This window comes from Sceloporus undulatus, chromosome 3 (genome assembly GCF_019175285.1).
Source record: "Sceloporus undulatus isolate JIND9_A2432 ecotype Alabama chromosome 3, SceUnd_v1.1, whole genome shotgun sequence".
NCBI classification, from domain to species: domain Eukaryota; kingdom Metazoa; phylum Chordata; class Lepidosauria; order Squamata; family Phrynosomatidae; genus Sceloporus; species Sceloporus undulatus.
Window position 1 is genome coordinate 170,596,682 of NC_056524.1, and position 19,694 is coordinate 170,616,375.

Consider the following 19,694-nt stretch of genomic DNA (forward strand, 5'->3'; position numbering starts at 1 on the left):
ACATAGTTCAGACTTTCATGACTAAATTCATTTGCTGATCCCAAGTACAACAGATTTATTAAATCAATCCATCAGTCACTTAAATAAATAAATCATGTACACATATTTGCGTTGATTCACCAAGTTCTCATTGACTTAATAGGTCTATTCTAGTTTGGATTTGGAATACAATTAGATCTTTAAAGTCCAACTGATTTCATTGGAAGAGAGTTAAGCATGAGAGCATCCGAACATTACATGCTTAGTCTGTGCTAAATGTTGTTGCCCAGCACTTCCTGACTAGATTCCTAAGGTTAGTAAAGTGGTGAAGAAGGTAGAATTTGGATATCTTGTATATTTTTAAATCACTTTTCAGAATCTCATTTGTTTTCTTTTTCCACCTGGAATTTTATCCATAGCACACATACAACATTCTTATTCCATCCTATGCTAGGGATTTGAGGAAATGAACTTTATAGTGATAGGTATTTACCTGCTGTGTATTCTGATTTGATGAACCGGGGAGGCTGGTCATTAATATCATCCAGGAAGATCCTTACTTCCTGGAGAGTAGTATCAGTGCTGAGGTCCATAGCTTGGAGCCTGGCAGCCCGACGACCCTGAGGAGGTGTCCAGTTCCTATTACTAGAAGCTTTGACAATGATAGAATAGAATGCTTCTTTCTCCCTGTCCAAGTCCCGCATCACCTGCAATTTGCCTTCCCGACTCAGTTGGAAATTGTTCTCTCTGTTACCAGCTGTAAAAAAGAGTAAGAGTATCAGTAATTTGTACTAAACTGCTCTAGTGACAGAGACTGCTTTCTTGGCCATCCTCTTGTCACTATTACATAGATTTCAAAAAATGCCATATGCTAATAGACTCTTATGCTACTGTGAGGCACCAAAAGAATTCCTAACCAATCTTTCCCCTCCTGTAATTGGTGCTCAAGGGGGTGAAACAGATAGGCAAAATAAAACAGTTTCCAGCTGCTTTGAAGGTGAAGTGTTTAGATGATGCACACCTTGAAAGCAACTGGAAGCCAGAATGAAGCCATGTTCCAGGCAAAAAGAAGCACGGATAGTCCAACTCAAGGCAGAAAATGCGCATCTTCACTGATGAATATAAACGCCTTGACAAAGCAGTGAAATGAAAATGGGGCAATTCCAATAGATGTAATGACACCATTGAAAAACCAGACATTCTAACAGGAGGGCATGGTGTGAAGGGGGCATGTGGGAGGGGCTCCATGATTGTGCTTTGCTCACATCTGCTTGCTCAGTGTGTATCACTTGCACACCAATACACCAGTGCCCTGAACCAGCAGAAGATCCCAAGTGCAAATGTGTGGCCATGCAATACGATGGCAACTGTAGATGTAGGAAGTACTTGGTCACAGGTGGTATGTTTGTGTGACAGTGTGCATGTATGGTGAGTACGCAACAAAAAAACCTTTCCCAGTGATGTGGCTTGATGCTGTGCCATGCAGTCAGCCTCTGCTTATTTGGCCTGCCTTGGGAGTGGGCCATGCAAGCAGCAGAGTTTCAACTCACTTTTGGAAAAAGCAAGATCGACCTGCTTTTTCCTGCCCATTTGTTCTGCCCAAAGGTGACTTACATAAAGGTGACTTAAAAAAGACTTGATTTAACCCCCTCTCCCAGTATAGCTAACAGACAGGCCAAAATAAAGCTGCTTCAGGTCACTTTGGAGGTATGCAGTTTAAATGACACACACATCTGAAGAGGTCAGAAGTTGCACCAAAGCTGTGCTCCAGTCCTTAGGACTGGAGCGTGGCTTTGCCGCAGCTTCCGGCCTCTTAGGACGCAGGCATCATTTAAACAGCATACCTCCAAAGTGAACCAAAGCAGCTTTATTTTGGTCTGTCTGTCTGGGCCCTAAAACACACCAGGTTATTGCTAAAATGTCATTAACCCATCTATAAGATGAAAGCAATTTAAAATATATCCATTTTAAAAAATATATATAAACATATGATTAACGTTTTGTTAAAAAAACAGTTTGCCAGAATAACAAAAAATTCCCTTGCTTGACAGGACAATAAGGAGGGGACCAAAATAGTCTCCTTAGGAATGCATAGCATGATACACAATATTATACTCAATTTATTGTGTTTGGTCATAGGTCTGCATCCTTCTGTTTACTCCCACATAATGTAAAATCTCTAAATCAGTTACTGAATAGTGAGACAACACATAAGTTAAACTCATTGATTCAAAGAGTTAATTTTAATCAGGTCTAGCAGGAGGATTCAGGCCATATTGAACTGACAAAGGCAGTGCAGTGGTTGATATGTTAAATTTTGGCTGGAGAGTCTGGAGACTGCCTGAGAAAGGGAAGAAAAAGATAATATCACATCTTCAAGTAGTATCAGATCACCAGTTTATTTTCTTTTTCCAGCACCAGGGAGAAGCATTTGAACTCAAAATGCATCTAACCCAGGAGAAAGCGTCTGGACAATATTTTAGCCCTGGCAACCATTTAATATTATATATTTATTTATTTATTAAACACTGAATGGGTGATTGAATATAAACATGATTCAAGCACTGAACAATACAAAAACCATAAAAGAAAATGATGCCAAGTCTACCTGCAATGAAGTAATAGACCACAGCATTGGAACCCTCATCAGCATCCACTGCACCAGTGACATTCCCCACAATGGTTCCAGGGCGTGAGTGTTCAGGCACAGAAAGAACCTGGTAGGGAGGGCCACCTTTCTGCAGAAGATGTTAGGAAGAAGGGAGAGAATGAGTGAAACAGGGCAATAATGACAAACAAGAATGATACTTCTCAGCAAAACAGTAAATTATGTGTCATGCCATCCACTCCAGTTTATACATACAAACGTATATGGGGGCCAGGGTGGAATTTATGAAATTACAAATAACATCACATTGCCTTCAAAATGGTTTTAAAACCAACAATAAAAATTGTAACAAAGAAGCACTAAATATTGCTGAATGAAGCAATGTAATATTTTGCTTCGTTTCGTGGTTATGGTTTTATTTCAGACCCTTAAAAAGGGGGCTTCCTTCACTATTACTCTTATAAAGAGTAAAACCATGGAAGTTACAGTTCTCCAGATGTCCTAATTATTATGCATCTTTGAACTTAAAAAGGCCCAGGTTCTCTTTTGGAAGTCCTGGGTATAATTATGGTAAAACTATGAAATTTTAATCCTTAACTGTTTAATTCTGTTTTAAGGGTGGGGGGGAAGAGATATTGTGTATATATTGTTGTACTATTTTAATGATGTACGCCACTTTGATTGTCTTAACAAAAAGTGGGATATAAATAAAAGTTTTATAGGCCCTGTCCAGACGGGCCATTAAGCACGTATTCAGTACGTGCTAGGGTTGCCTGGAAGCGTCCTTTTTAGATGCTCCCTAACCCTAGTACTTACTGAGTACGTAAAAATGGTGGCGCCCTGTCTACATGGGTGCCGCCATTTTGATATAACGGCTATGTTGTGTCCAAATGGCGCAGCGCAGCCGTTACGTCTTGGCACCCTTTTAGCGGCCCCTTTCTCTGTCCCTGCCTTTTGCCACTTCCCTGAGGCCAGGAAAAGTGGCAGATTGGGGCCTCCAAGGCTGCTGCTGTGGCAGCTCAGGCCCCAATCCGTCGGAGAAACGGGTGGGTGCAGGCTGCCCTTAAGGGGCGGTCTGTACCCCGGCATTGTTATTTTTAAGATTTAAGACTTCTGGTTGGAAAAAATCTGGAAGGTAGATAAGTGATGTTCAGTTCATTGGGGTAGGATAATATGAATTAGTAACAAGACTTCACTTTATGTAATTACTCTTACATAGGAAATGTTCTTACCATTACACTGAAAACCATGCTTCTCCAGTTTGTTTTGGAAAAGGTACCAGTAATAGAAATGTAGTGATAAGTAACTTCCTTCCAGTATGAAACAAAAAAAGTAAGCAAGAGCCTTTACACACTGGCCTAAAAGGCCAGCTGGGGGAGTGGGGGTGTAGTCGGGGCGTAGAGCCTCCACGATGCCATGACACCGCACATTGCACGACATGGCTCGCAGTGTCACAGCGCTCCTCTGGTGCTGCATTCGCATGACACAGTGCTGAAGGAGTGCTGTGTAGCTGTGCTGCTGTGGTTATTGTGCCCTTTTCCATGGCACAAAAAGGAGCCGCTTTTTGCAAATCCTTTTCATGCCCTGGAAAAGCCAGATTGGGGCCATAGCATGCGGTTGCTGTGGCTCCGATCTGGCGAAAATGGAGATGCCTGCAGGCTGCCCCTTAGGGGCAGTATTCACAACCCCGAAGGTAACAAATAAAGTAACAAATTAATATATTTCCCTAAAATGAAACTGTTTTCTCAGTCTCCAGGGATTCCAAGCTAATATTATGCTAAATACATTCTGCAAACTGTATCTGGTGAGTTAATATGACAAAACAGCTACTTCCTGCACCATGCCTAGAGAAACCCTACTGTATACTGAAATCCACTATTCTACAGTTCCAATGAAGTGCATAAGGGGAAGGGATAGACCTGCTTACAGGCGGCCTCATGAAGATGGGTTCATTGTCATCTATATCATCCAGTGCCACTTGGAGGGGCTGCATGGTCTCATATGGTGGTTGCCCTTGATCACATGCCACAATGATCAGCTATGGGAGAAACACACAAAAGGCTGGTCATGTATTTGGCCTGGGGTATTTTCTAGGTTACTGCATCAAATGAAGATTAACAGTAAAATAATGACACTGGCCTCAGTGTATCAGTTCTCTATTTGGCTGTATTACACAACAAAGGACTAATAATGCTCAGCATCTTGTTAGTGAAATATATTGACATACATACAGTGGTGGACCAGAAGAAGAATGGGGCATCTCTATAGCCTAAATGACTTTCTTCCACATGATACATTGAAGCTGTTGGGGTTATAACTCTCAGACTTTTTGGTGAGTTTCTGAAGGTGTTCAAAGCTTTCTACTTGACTTGATTCAATTATTCAGACGAGACAATATTAATGCCAGGACATGCACACAGCCACTTCCCCTGCTGTCTTCCACCTCTCCAACCACAGATAGTAGGTTCACCCCATGACTGGGGAGACAGAAAGCAAAGATTCTGAACAACCTCAGTCAGCTTCAATTACAGCAAGTGGCAAAGCACATTACCTGACTAGGGACTGATGCTTCCAATAACCACCATTGTACAGTACCTACTCCCCAGAGAGAAGGGACACATTCAGGGGCTAGAGCAAATGCTGTGTGCCTTCAAGTTCTTTTTGTCTTATGATGACCCTAAGGCGAACCTAGAAATAAATGTGCTCTTCTACACTCCTCTGTGAAGTCAGGAAATGGGTCCCATGTGAAAGTGACCATGTAAGCTTAGTCAGTTTAGTTTGGAGAGGATGCATACACATTTGTGGTCAGAAATATCTATTTTAAAGTACAACCTTCTCCCATGGCCAATGTACAAAATTTGTAGTTGAGCAAATGAGGGGAGGAGAACTTTGTTAATGAGGCCAGAATGTCACCAATATGGTAGGGAATGAAGAACAGCTCACATTTATGGTATGGTGAAGTACACGAGAATTAAAAGCCAGGAGCCATTGTATACTGTCAGGCATACTTACCAATACATTCACCTGATCTGAATTCACGCACACTCAGAACTTCACATGGCTGAGAAGAGGGGACAGGGTTCTTAAGGTTACAGATATTTCTAAAAAAAGCCCCCTTTGTGGTGTCTACTGTTTATAGGCCTGCACACAATTTATGATGAAGAGACAGAAATCCATCGCAGCCTTGTTAGGTGTCATTCTTTTTGCCAATTGATCAGTTGTGTAGACCTGGTTTAAGGATATTACACCCTTACAGCATTACTGCACCACTAATCCCACTCTGGTGTTCCCCACCTGCTACTGTAGTTGTACCTCCACCTGCCTAGGTAGGATATTGTCATTTGGACACCACTTGAGCTGGGCTTGAGAACTTCTTGAACAACGAAACATTTGGCAGCTGGCTGGTATGAACAAACTTTATGGGATACTCCTGTGGAAGCTGCAACATTCTTGCCCAAGCACTTACACTGTACACAGCTTGCTTCTCTCGGTCCAGCCTCATTGCTGTCTGAATAAGTCCACTGTTGGAGTCAATGGTGAAGTATTCCCAGTCTTTATTCCCTGCACCAGTTTTAAGGAAGGTGTACTGAACAGCTCCATTGAGCCCCTCGTCTTTATCTGTGGCATAGACTTCATACACATTTGATCGCAAGGGGATTTCCTGTTTGCAGACACAAACACAATATCAGTGGAAGACATTGTTGAGGATATCAAATTTTAAGAGTATGTTGAAGAATACACTATGAGCTACAGATACCTGGCTTCTGCACACACATGGTTTTCTTCCTCCATTAAAAAAAAAAACCTTATAGCAGAGTGACATGCCAAATACAAGAGAACACTTTTGCATCAAATAAAGCTTTTGTAACAAAACATCATGTTCTAAGGATCAGTTAATACATTACTTTTAGTCAGACTCTGCTGTAGTTGCAAGCTATATAACACATTAGCTGAAACAGAAATTTACAAGATATGTTTTGCTTTTCAGAATATTCTGAGAAGTTGCCACAATGGAATTTCCACAGTGGAGAATTTGGTGAGCCAGGAACTTACTAAATTCCACACATTCCTACAAATGAAGAAGTAATGCACTAACCAGACCTCATACCATTTGAAACATTGGCTCAAACTGGGCAATGCATGCTGCTTTTAAAAATTCTAATCCAGACAGTTTTCTTATTTGTGTTGCTGCCACCTGAGGGACATCTCAATCCTACATCTCAATTCTAGCACCATTTTGAACATGGGTGAAGCAGACATTATTGATCAGAGCTATTAGGTATATTCCAATCAGATGTAGGACTATAACCCCCCAGAATCCATTTCTTTTATATTAAAATTAGAAATATGCCTTAATTGTAAAAGGAAATAAGAGACAAAAATGGAAACCAAAGCAAACTCTGTAACTAGGAAACATCATGGATCTCACAGCCAGTATGACCATTATCTGTGATGACTGTTTTTTGGTTTGTTTTTCACCTTTTCAAACTTTGAGAAATCCCCATATACATTTGTAACAGAAAATGGGCACATTAAACAACACAGCAACATAATCATCTGAAGGTCAGCCCTAGACTACTCTATCAAATCAGTAGCATGAAAGATTCTAGATTTGGACTTACCTCTTTAATATGTAAGATGGTGCCATTGGGAGGGCGGACAAACAATGGCCGATTATCATTGATATCAATAACATCCACTTGGAGCATAGTGGTCCCCCAGAGTGGTGGTCTTCCTTTATCAGTGGCCACCACAGTCAAATTGAACCTTTCATAAGACTGTAGACGTCTGCGTGTTGTTATCAGGCCTGAGTCTTTCTGAATTTTGAAAGCCTCTAAGGACACAAGAGACGTATCTCACTTTGGGTACCATATGAATTGTTTTACTACAAAAGCAGTTTATAATGTATTGCTTTTTAAAAAATGAGATAACAATCTAGAACTGTGGTGGAGAATGGCTGAATAAAGAAACCTATACATCAGTAGAACAAACCTTATACTGCATTTATTCAAAATTAACAATAATGTCACAGGTTTACATCACACAAATGTACTGAATGTAGGTAATACATTTAATAAGAGCTGACCACTGTGTTGTATGTCTTGTTTCCAGAGTAAATTCCATATTTTCTATATACCAATTGTCTGAAGTGTTGACATTCTATCTCAGTGTTTTATACCAATAAAGGAGCTGGTATACTTTGCACAGGATGTAGACAGATCGTTCTGAACAACAGCTGTATATCTCATTGTCAAAAATCTGGAGAATTTTTTTTGTCTTTCTTGCTCCCAGCAACCATAGAGATGAAATATGAAATTATCACATCATCTGTCTCAACCTTATTTCAGTACTTACAGATGAGAGCTTTGAACTTAGGTTTGAAAATTAATGATGTTATGTTAGAAACTGGGAAATTAATTCAATACAATAACACTAATAACTGATCTTTTAAATTAGATTAGTTTTATTTAATTAACACATTGAAAAAAGTATTTATGTGGGGCTAGACCATGGAATTCACAGATAACGGCATGCAGATTGTCACTATTGAGCTTAGGGGACCACATTCTCTTAATGGTTCCTTCTAAAGGACTCTTTTGGTCTTTTCCAAGTTGTCTTCCTCCAACCTGGAATTTTCCCACACACAGACTACAAAACCCATAATGACTTTTGCTTGGGGATGGTGGAAGCGCAACACATATTAGAACAGTCAGGTTGGGGAAGGTTGTCTCAAAGTATGGGAACTCAGCTTATAACCATTTCAATTTAGCTGGTCACCTATCTGCATCTCTCTTTTCTTCCCACCCTCACCAACATGTGCACTTTACTTACTCTTCAAATGTCTCATTTGTTAAAGGTTATTAAGGAATGGTATATTTAAGCTAGGTCTAATTACCCTAATGGCACCCTTGAAAGCTTAGCAGGGTCAGTCTTGGTTAGTATTTAGATGAGCAACACCCAGCGAATTTCAGCTGCTGTAGGTTATATTTCAGAGGAAGGAACTGGCAAAATAATCTCCGAGTATTCTTTGCCTAAGAAACCCCATGAAATTCATGGCGTAGTCATATGTCAACAGGTGATTTGAAAGTGCGCACACATACACACACTTCAGGCAGAAGGCACTAATCTGCTGCAAATACAGCAATAGGTTAAGACTGAAGAGTGGAGAATTCTTAATCTGAATTTTTTGAGACAATTTCTTGTTCCTCTCAGACCTGGGTTCCAGGAGTTTCTCTCTTTTTCTTTCCCCTCTCCCTGCTAACTTACAAAACCAAACAAGAAGATTAGCCTGCCTGACAATAAAGATGTGCGATGGATTTCCCCCAGTCCTAATACTTCTTCTCTGGAGGCAGCACACCTTCCTGTTTTAAAGAAAAGTGACAGAGGGAGAGAGAGAGATACCCACCCAAACAAATGCTAATGATGTAATCCACAAATTTTAATATGCAAAGCTTATTTAGTGGATTAGGTAATTCACTAATTGGGGCATTTAGTGAGAAATTTGACAAATTAATCAATTAAGTTAATTACTGAGTTAATTCTATGCTCTGTTGCAGAGCCCTCCTCTGCTATTCTGTTTTAATACTGTAATGGCAGAGACAACTTGATTTCAGCTTCAAATCAGCCTCCTACCCCAGCCCTGTTTTTGTAACATCTTGACAAGGGTGCAGATCTAGAAGTCAGATGTATTTACATTTTTGTGACAGTGGAACACAATCCCTAGGAGAGTGGTGGGGTCTCCTTCCTTGGAGGTCTTTAAAGAGAGGCTGGAGGGCCATCTGTCAGGGATGCTTTGATTGTGATTTCCTGCATGGCAGGGGGTTGGACTGGGTGTCCCTTGTTGTTTCTTCCAACTCTACAATTCTATTCTATTATTCTAAGTTAAAAGCAATACAAAGCATTAAAATGTAAACACAAAGTTTACAAAACAATTACACAGTTTTTAAAAAGTTAAAAACAATGGCCTATAGCCATTACTAATAGCCGTAATAGCTGAGGCTATTGTTATAATCTTAACCAGTTTCTCTCCACTACATACCTACTCCAGGTCCTTCCATATTGTATGTCACCACTCCATTGTCTCCCTCATCGAGATCAGAGGCACTCATTGTGATCACAGATGTCCCTGCTGGCTCATTTTCATATACACTGGTGCTGTATTGTTTTTTCGAAAACTGGGGCCGGTAGTCATTGATGTCCAAGACTGTAATCAATACCTAAAATCAAAGCAACCCAACAGTGATCAGGGCAGAGAAAAGCCTGGGGACAGTGAAGAACACTGACTATAGTGAAGCTTTCATTTCCTCATCAGGTTTGTCCAATGGTGTTTTTTCTATATTATTAGTGTAAATTGGGACTGACTCATGGAGACACAAACTTCTGAATTTAACAGATTTGCGGTTGTTGTGTAGGAATCTTACATAATAAAGATGGCTTCTCGATATTATATCATGTCCAACATTACACCAATAATACAGGAAAGCAAAACCATGTAAGATGGGCAAGAAATTGAGGTGGTCATATGAGAGACTTGGACAACACTTCCTTTTCTGTTACATCTTCTAATGTTGGCATGGTTTTCTGTTCTCAAAACATCTGATCTTCTTGCATTTACAGCCTACTTTCTTCTTTCCCTTGTTCTGACAAAACCATTGGTTTTACTCTATTCAAAAATAAAGATTTCTATATCTTTATTATTTATGCCTATGTAGCGTCTGTCTACTTTCTGCATCTGCAGTCCTTTTGATGCTTTTGACCATCCTTTTTAGCCTTGTCTTTCTTGTAAATTACACAATCCTCTGTTAACAGTCTGGGGTAGAAATAATGGGTGTAGCTAACATTGGGGCAGTACAGACCACCCCAAAGGGGCGGCCTGCAGCTATCCCTTTTCGCGCTAGACTGGGGCCGGGGCAGCCACACCGGCAGCCCTGTGGCTCCAATCTGGCATTTTTCCGGGCTAAAGAGAAGTGGCAAAATGCCGCTTTTCCATGGCCTGGAAAAGGGTGTCCTTGGGGCTTCATGCCCCCTGGACACCCCGGCCCTACAGAGGAGAAAGGATCGGCCCCTTTCTCCTCAGGATCGTTCCCACGGCTGTGCAGTTGCCACAAGAATGATCTACTCCCAAAAGGAGCTCCATTCCAGAGCTCCTTGCAGCAATGCCACCAGGCTGCCGCACTTTTTGGCGATGCCACCAGGCTGCTGCTCACCACACTTTTTGGACACAGTGCACACATGATGGCATCGATGTACTACACGTATGAATGGCACCATGTCAAGATGGCGCCATCCATACATATTAGGGTTCCAGAGCATGCGGTTGCCTAATTTTGGCACCAACACAGTTGCCTAATTTTGGCCTGTCTGTTTCAGGCCATTTTGACTCTTGCAAAGATGCTGTGAACCCTGTAGATTTGGAAAATGTCTAGTAAAGTCTACAGGCCTTTACCTGCACAGAATTCTCTCGACGGTTACTGGAAATGTCTCCTGGATTATCTCTGGCTACAGCAGTCAATGTGTAATGATCTTTCTTTTCTCGGTCCAGGGCTGATAGAATGTAGATATCCCCCTAGGACACACAAAGACCTTCAGAAAGTTATTGGATTCATTCACGGACACTTATGGGACTACTGTGGAAAGATTTGTTGTTGCCAAGGATGATGATGATGATATTTATATCCCGCCTCTCCCTGTATTGGATATACCTGTACCAGTTTCCCTGTGTTGTAATTCTGAAGTGGTAAAAGTTGCAGAAAAAGGCAAGCAGACTAAGTAACTGCTTTATGTGGCAAACTTTATTAGGCCAGTGTGCAACACTTGGAGCTGTTTGGTTTGGGGAAAAGTGAATAATAGAAGCCATTATTGTTGTTTGTGCCTTCAAGTCATTTCTGATATGGCAACCCTAAAACAACCCTATCACAGGGTTTTCTTGGTAGACAGAGAGGGTGTACAGACCGGCACTTTGTGCCAGCCTGGACCCAAACTAGGGTTCAGTGAGGGCTGAGCTTTTACATGCTCTAAGCCCTTGTGCTGGCACCCGGGCATGATTTGATGCATGCCTGACCAGATGGCACATGCCATGATGATGTCACTCGTGTGCAACACCCAAACAACACTGTGCACAAGGGACATCATAAGGTCATGCCGCGGTGCTTATGGCACCCCATGGCAGCTCAGATAGAAGCCATGTTTCACAGCTCTTTTTTTGTAGCGGGTTGGGGGTGTGGTGTGCGGTTACTGCATCCCCAACCCAGTGCTTTGAGGGGCAGCATAGAGCAGCCCTTACGGGCTGTTTGTACAGCTCCTATGTTCAGAAGCAGTTTGCTATTTCCTTTTTCTGAGGATAAGAAAATGTTACTTGCCCAAGGTCACCCAATATGTTTCTATGGCTGAATATGGTTTCAAATCCTGGTTTCCTAGTGTGTTACACCAACACTCATACTACTACAGGTTGGAGGTATATAAAATTATATGTGGGATAGAGAAACTTTTCTTTCTCTCTCTCTCTCTCTCTCTCTCTCTCTCTCTCTCTGATATACAGATGCATGCACCAGCACACATACACGTACTACTAAAATCTAAGGTTATTCCCTGAAGCTAATCTGTGAGACATTCAGAACAAATAAATAGAAATATTTCTTCAAACAGCATATAATTAATCCACAGCATGTGGATGGCTGCAAACCTGGATAGCTTTAAAAGGGGACTGAATAAATTTGGGTACTTTGTTTTAGGATAGAACTACACTTCTACAGAAGCTTTAGACTTAGAGAGTGTGAATCTAGCAACAAAAAAAAAAAGTTACATACCCAGTGTGCTTTGTTTTAGCAATAAAATTGAGTTTACTTTTCCACTTAAATATTTGACAGTAGTTCTGGGTACATCAAAAAACATTTAGGAGGCCATACGTGGTCAGTGGGCTAAAGGTTGCCCATCCAGCAGTAGAGGTTTGGCTAGCCCATGACTGATGGATTGACTTAGCTTATTACCGTATTGGGGTTGATTCCAAACTTGCCCTCCCCATCTCCCAAGCTGTACTGGATTTGGGAGAAGCGTCCAGAATCAGCATCTGTGGCTCGGACCTTCAGAATGACAGTACCTAGGGGGACATCTTCAAAAACAGGCTTCTGTAAACATAAGAAAAACACACAAGCAGAAAGTGACCTAAAGGATGATCAGGGATCTAGTTCATTCAACTGGATGTGGTTCCATAGTTCATTTGCCTTCACTGGTGCATGCTGCAGGGACACACAGGTAACACATCATCTATTAATTAGGTAAGACACAAATGACTTCTGGCCATTACTATTAGAGGTGTCTTGCATTTACAGCAAAAAGAAAAATCAAAGGCAAAGGGGGAGATACTGGAAGCAATACATGTGAAAAGAATCTAAATGCCTTAGTAAGCAAAATCCAAATAGGAGCTAACAGTGAAAGGCAGATGCTAAAAATGTTAATGGAAATTTAGGCTATGTAAAGAAAAACACAATGTCTAATAATGGGAAATAGTAGATTCACCTTTCATGCATTAGTCAGGCTGCATTTGGAGCAATGTAGAAGTTTCTGGGTATCACATTGTAAGAGAATGTCAAGCTGGACTGCATTCAAAAAGAGTGATTGGAATGGTGAGGGAGGAACAGTGGCTAAAACTAGTTATGTATAGTCTGGAAAAGTGAAGGTTGAGAGGCAATGTGTTGGTGCTTTCCAAATATCTGAAAGGCTCTCATACAGATGATGGAGTGTTCTTCTTTGCTGCTCTAGAGGGCAAGACAGATTTTGGCTACTCAGCAGGAGATGTTTCCTAAGGCCAAAGGCTTTTCATCAATGAAACAAAGTGATGGTGGCGTCTCTTTTTCTGAAGCTATTTAAGTAGAGGCTGAACAGTTATCTGGCACTGATGTTGTAAATGCATCCTGCTTTACAGAGGAAGAAACTGAATTAGTAGATCTCCCAGATTCCTTGTAACTCTGTGATTCTAGGATGTGATTATGACTACAGACTTTATCACACAGGAGGCAAGCGCCCACATCCTATGAATACATGGCGATTAAATCCATGAATATCCTGCAACAATGGGATTGTTTTCAGATGACATCACCATTATCCTGGCATTATCCTGTGAATAAAGTGACAAAATCACATCTCTTTTCATTCATGGGATTTCCCCACTTTATTATTCATGGAATAATGCCGGGATAATGACAATGTCGCATGATGTCATCTGAAAACAATACCGTTGTTGAGGGAATTTCACGAGATTTAATCGCCATTTATTCGTGGGATGTGGGCACTTTGCCTCCCGTGTGAAAAAGGCCTACTACATTTTACTGCTTTAAGAATGATGAGGGTGACACTTATAAGATCTGTACAGGGAAGTAGACAGGGAGAGAGTGGGGAAAGGTATTTTTCTCCTCAGCAGCCACCCTTTTCTAAGCCTGGGAAGGCAGGTTCCTCACTGAATCTCCTGCATGCTAGCTTACTCTGGCTGTAGCCTTTGAGGCCAAAAGGAGAAGTCTCACTAATTTAGACACATTCTTTCTAGAAGGTTTGAGATGGTTGGGCTTGACCATATAGTTTTTGGTTAATAGGAATTACCTGGGACTGTTAAACCCTTTGGGATACAAAAGCTGCGGGCTAGAGTTAGCTCATAGCCTCCTTTAATCTTTGTCTTACATATTGATATTGCCTCGTGCTGTTTGTTTGCTCAGTCCTGAGAACCTGCTCAACTACAATCTATGTTTTGATACAACTTAGTTTAGCTGTATCGTTTTCTTATCTGTATTTTCCCCAAATGCTACTTCGGTTCTCTCTGTATTTTATGCCTGTCCCTCTTTTCCTTACAAATAAAGCCACCTCCTTATACAATTGTGTGTGTGTGTGTTTATGTTTATGCTTCCTTTCAATTACTTTTGGTACAGAATCCAGTATCTTTCCTCTTGGCTACTGGTATTATTGAAAGTTTCTGGCCCAAGACACTGGTATAGAAGGTGCTGGTTTGACTCTTGTTTTCTAGATTCTTTGATATGCCTTGTAAGGTCAGAGATCCCAGGCTGAGATAGACAAAAGTGGTTATGGTAGAATTTCTTGAAAGATTTTTGCATGTGCTGGCCCTATTAGGAGGTTTATAGCTTCTTGACAGGGAGTTTATTCCAGTCAGTTCTTTTGGACCTCTTTTGAAACCACTGAGAATGGTATGCCTTTGGACCACCTCTTGGTCAGTGATGGGGGGACTTAGTGGCACTGCTCTGCGGAGTCTCAGGCCTGTTACAGACAGGCCAAAATAAAGCTGCTTCGAGTCACTTTGGAGGTATGGTATTTCAATGATACATGCGTCCTAAGAATCCAAAGGCCGCACCAAAGCCACACTCTGGTCCTAAGGACTGGAGTGCAGCTTTGGTTAAGCTTCCAGACTCTTAGGACTCATGTATCATTGAAATACCATACAGTGGTGCCTCGGGTTACGAAATTAATTCGTTCCGCCATTCCTTTCGTAACCCGAAAATTTCGTAACCCGAAACACTTTTCCGTTAGCACTGGAAAGCCTATAGCTGCACTTTGCAGCATTTGAATTTCGCGCCGAAATGAATTTCGTAACCCGAAAAATATTTCGTAACCCGAAACAGTTTTTGCCAATCCAACTTTTTCGTATCCCGGAAATTTCGTAACCCGATCATTTCGTATCCCGAGGCACCACTGTACCTCCAAAGTGACTCGAAGCAGCTTTATTTTGGCCTGTCTGTAACAGGCCTCAGATCTTATCTTGAGGAGAGATGTTAGAAGGGCATACTGACAGATTCCTGTTTGATGTTGGGGGGAGCAGGTTTATCTCTGTGTTCTGTGTTTAACATATAAAAGAAATCTCTGTGGAAATATTATTTGGTGTTCTAGGGTCTGGTGCCCTCATTCAATCTCTAACTCACATCAGTTTAGCACTAAAACAGCTTCCTTGAATTTGGATGGAAAGGATAAATTGATATAAGTAAGGGACTGGCTGAAAGCAAACAAATTGGAGGTAAATCTTGATATGATTGAATGGCTACTGGTTAATTATAAGGCAAACCAACTTGCTTCAACTCTTCATTTCATCCTAGTTTAAACAGTTATACAGTTATTTCTTAGTCCACATCACAAATGAAGTGTTGCTGAAAATATTCTGATCAATAAAGCTCTCTCAGACATAAGAATGCTGAATAGTAGAGGAAATGGCCTCATCTGATATAGGCCCTGGGCAGACGGGCTCTTTGCAGCGTCATGGCGACATGCTAGGGTTGCCTCGGGGCGGCGTATGCACATGCCCCGCAACCCTAGCATGTGACAAGGACATCGCAGCTGCGCAGCACCATCTACACAGCGCACACAGCTATGACATCGCAGCAGCACAGTGTCCAAACAGCGCTGCGCAGCTGCGATGCCATTGCGCCATCTCTGGTGGTTTGTGGCATTGGAACTGCACTGCAAAAAGGAGCCGCTTCAGGGCGCTCCTTTCTTGCTGCACAGCAGCATCACACAATTTGGTTGCTGGGGCGCTGCTGCGGAGCAAGGAGAGGTGCCTCCCCGGCGTCTCTTTTTGGCACTCTGTATCATGCCATAGTTTGGGCTCATGATATTTTTCTCCCCAAATTGCCCCTCCACTTTTTCTCATATCCGCACACAACCATTTAAGTTCACCTGGTAGGATGGCTGGCTGAAGATGGGGTTGTTGTCATTGATATCAACAATTTCTAAGTACACTGGCATCTCAGCCGATCTCCTTGGAGTTCCATTATCTGAAGCCCGAACGGTGAAATTCAGCCACTGCACCTCTTCATAATCCACTGTTCTGTTGGAAACTACCTTTCCTAAAAGAGGACAGGTGAACATTAAAATTGCCATTCTATCCTAATCTTCTATAAGTTATTCATTCAGCTCTCTGAAGTACTGTAGTATATTATTTTGGATATGTCTAAACACAAGAATGGGAGAAAAGAAAGATAAGAGGTGAGAAGAAACAATCTTAAAAAACCATGTTAAACAATGAATTATTGGCGCAGAGGTGCAAATGCAGGAGGGCAAAGAAAGGACAGAAGACAAATGCAGATGAGTAACAAAACTTAACTGATCATGTTATTTCCAAAATGACAGTTTCAAGATGTGTTAGAGTCCTACCAAACCCAGGCAACAACTGTATTAGTACTTTGTGGATCATTTTGAGGGAGAGGGGACAAGCTGGGGGAAAGCAACTTTAAAATGACAAAAGGTGCCAATGATAAAATATGCAACTAGAGGTCAATGGTAGCAACCGCTATGGCATTCTCTGTAAATCCTATACTCTGTCTTGGAAACTAATATTTTAAATAACAAATCAATTAACAATAATTTAACCAATTTAAATATTTCAGTTATTACTTTTAGAAAAAATGTATTAATTTCATATTTTCTAATATTTAAAACTACCAAATTGATTTTCAAATGCAACACTCCAAGCTCTGCTTCTTCCTTCACAAGGAAGGTGTAGTCATTATTATTTTATTTTATTTATATTCTGCCTTTTGCTCAGTAGCATGCTGTGTGTAGCCAACCCCATTTAACAATCAGCTCTTTCTGAACACACTTAAAAGGCAGTCACACATACAGCACATTATGTAATCAAAACAAGAGGTAACTAAAGCATGTGTCACCACATCAAGCCTCTCTAGGAACAGGCTCAGACAATTCATTAGTTTTAACTATGCAAATGCAATCCTGTTCACTGGTAAATGGGCATACAGTTTCAAGGCTGAGTCCAAAGCTAGGCATCTGAAATTTCAGGGAGAAATTTCAGATATAATAACCTACATTTCTAAGTAGGAACCTCCTTTCCCCACCTCTATCCAAAATGAATTCAGCTATTTTATTTTATGTACTTTTGCTACAATATTAGTATTTTTCAACTTTTACACCACTCTTTCTCATCTTTTCAGAGTCAACCATCCTGCTTAGTCATCAAGTGTGTGATTCTTTGTCACATTCAATGTCCACTTTCATCTTTAATCTTATCATTCTAAGGTGCTCTTCCCACATTACATAATCCCTCTGAATTATCTTTTACTGTCTTCTCTAACCTCTTTCCATACTGGTCAGTCAGTCCCTGTGCACAACTGAAACCTCTTGCCATATAAACTCCATCACATTTTGCTTTTAAAGTAGATCTGAAGTCAACTAGGTTAACTAGCTTAGCACTGAGATGGAGAGTGCATTTTAGCCGAAAGAAAGGAAGTTATCTACCCTTCACTAGAGGATGTATCCCTCTATATTCCTAGCCAGTAATGTATATTTTTGTTGCTGATGCTGATTCTATGCATGCAGGAGGGGGAAGGTTTCTGCACTGTTGGAAATGCAATAAGTAAACTGAAATAAACAATAGAATAAACATATTGTTTCCATATGAAGAATAACCTCCTCACCATTGTGGAGAAATTTTGTAAGAATTTCTTGTTTAAGTACAGGGATTCTTCAATTTAACTCATTTTACAGGTCAAGCTTATTTTGATTGGCAACTCTGAGGCCTGAAAATATATCTATAGAGCACGGAGTATGCACTATAGAAAATAACATATAGAGTATAAGATATAATGCAGAAAGCTCTCTCTCTCTCTCTGTGTGTGCGTGTGTGTGTGTGTGTGTGTGTGTGTGTGTGTGTGATTAAGCACAAAGAAACAGACTAAAGTCAGGCAAAATGCCTACTCAAAAGTTAACAAAGAGTGTCACTGGCGCGGGACAGACCGTCCAAAAAGGACAATCTCCCAGCACCTTGTTTTGTTCTGCAGGGAATCCGCAGCCTCCAGACTGCGGGACTTCCCCGTGGAGCAAAAAGAACCCGCAAAAAGCGGATTCTTCTTACGGCGCGATTATGACGCTGCAGTGCGCCAATGGCACACTCACAACATCATAATGACGTGCGAACACTAGGCATCTGGCACGTAATGATGGCAGCACCCATCTGTACAGGGTGCCTGTCTGGACCGGGCCACTATGAACCAAATCCAAGAATGTAATATATCTAAAATTTGGTTAGAAGATCACATTGCTTTGATTTTGAAAGACAGGAGGGATAAATCTGATGCTAAAAGCTATAGAGCAATTTCTCTTTGAAATAATGACTATAAACTTTTTGTTTCCATTATGGCAGAAAGGTTAAAAAAGATTTTAGTTAAGTTGCTAGGAAGCAATCCGTAGGGCTTCCTATCTAATAGATATATCAAGGATAATATACGCCATGTATTAAATTTCGTTGAAATCTATGAGAAAAACATTGACAGGAGATTAGCTTTAGTTTTTATTGATTTCAAAAAAGTATTTGATAATTTAAGTTGGTCATTTCTGTTGGAGATATTGAGGAAAGTGAATGTTGGAATTAAATTCCTAGGTTAGACTGAAGCAATATACTAAAGATAAACAGCGAAGCTTTTAATAAATGGAGAAATGTCGAGAGCCTTACCTAAAGGCACCTGACCGGGTTGTCCCATCTCTCCTCTATTGTTTATTTTGTCATTAGAAATTCTTTTGATTAATATTAGACAAGAGTAATAGGTTGAGGAGGTTAAAATTAAAGGGAAAGAGTTTCAAGTGCGTGCTTTCGCTGATGATTTGTTCATAACACTTACTAATCCAGTTGATAATATTGAACAAATGTTAACTAAGCTTAAGAAATTTGCTGAAGTGTCAGGATTGTGCATAAATAAAGAGAAATAATCAATTATAGCTATGAATTTGAGTAAGGAAGAAAAAAAGGGAGTTGATAGAAAGATCGGGTATGACATTAGTAAAATCAGTGAAATATTTGGGGATAACAATTACTTCAAAATTGATACGGGTGAGAACCATGCCTGTTTCACCCACCTACCTGCTGAGATGTCCTCAAGCTGGAGATATCCCTCAGGGGAGAGGTTGAGGATCTCATATGTGATCTGTCCATTAGCACCTTTATCTGGATCTATAGCTGACACAGATATCAATGTGGTCCCAGGAGTTGCTCCTTCCAGAATTCTCTCTGTGAAAAATGTTGCCCCAAAAGGGCGGAATCGGGGAGCATTATCATTGACATCCAACACATTTACTGTCAGTTTTGCTGGGAGACAGGAAAGAGAAATTG

The 19,694-nt window shown here is 40.8% G+C and overlaps 1 protein-coding gene across 7 annotated transcripts in view; it reads right to left on the reverse strand.

The window, feature by feature from the left end:
- CDH23 (cadherin related 23) overlaps positions 1-19,694 on the reverse strand; it is a 568,554-nt gene that overhangs the window by 15,297 nt on the left and 533,563 nt on the right. For 3 of the 7 annotated variants that reach the window (XM_042457557.1, XM_042457556.1, XM_042457555.1), the window contains exons 49-58: positions 19,446-19,670; positions 16,253-16,422; positions 12,574-12,711; positions 11,034-11,153; positions 9,627-9,804; positions 7,210-7,421; positions 6,054-6,248; positions 4,515-4,625; positions 2,588-2,717; positions 473-736 (exon numbers count right to left, since the gene is read on the reverse strand). In XM_042457557.1, the coding sequence (XP_042313491.1) occupies positions 473-736; positions 2,588-2,717; positions 4,515-4,625; positions 6,054-6,248; positions 7,210-7,421; positions 9,627-9,804; positions 11,034-11,153; positions 12,574-12,711; positions 16,253-16,422; positions 19,446-19,670 (1,743 nt within the window). Of the gene's footprint in view, positions 1-472; positions 737-2,587; positions 2,718-4,506; positions 4,626-6,053; positions 6,249-7,209; positions 7,422-9,626; positions 9,805-11,033; positions 11,171-12,573; positions 12,712-16,252; positions 16,423-19,441; positions 19,671-19,694 lie in introns of those variants that run through there. The other 4 variants (XM_042457558.1, XM_042457559.1, XR_006102875.1 and 1 more) reach the window with 4 other exon arrangements.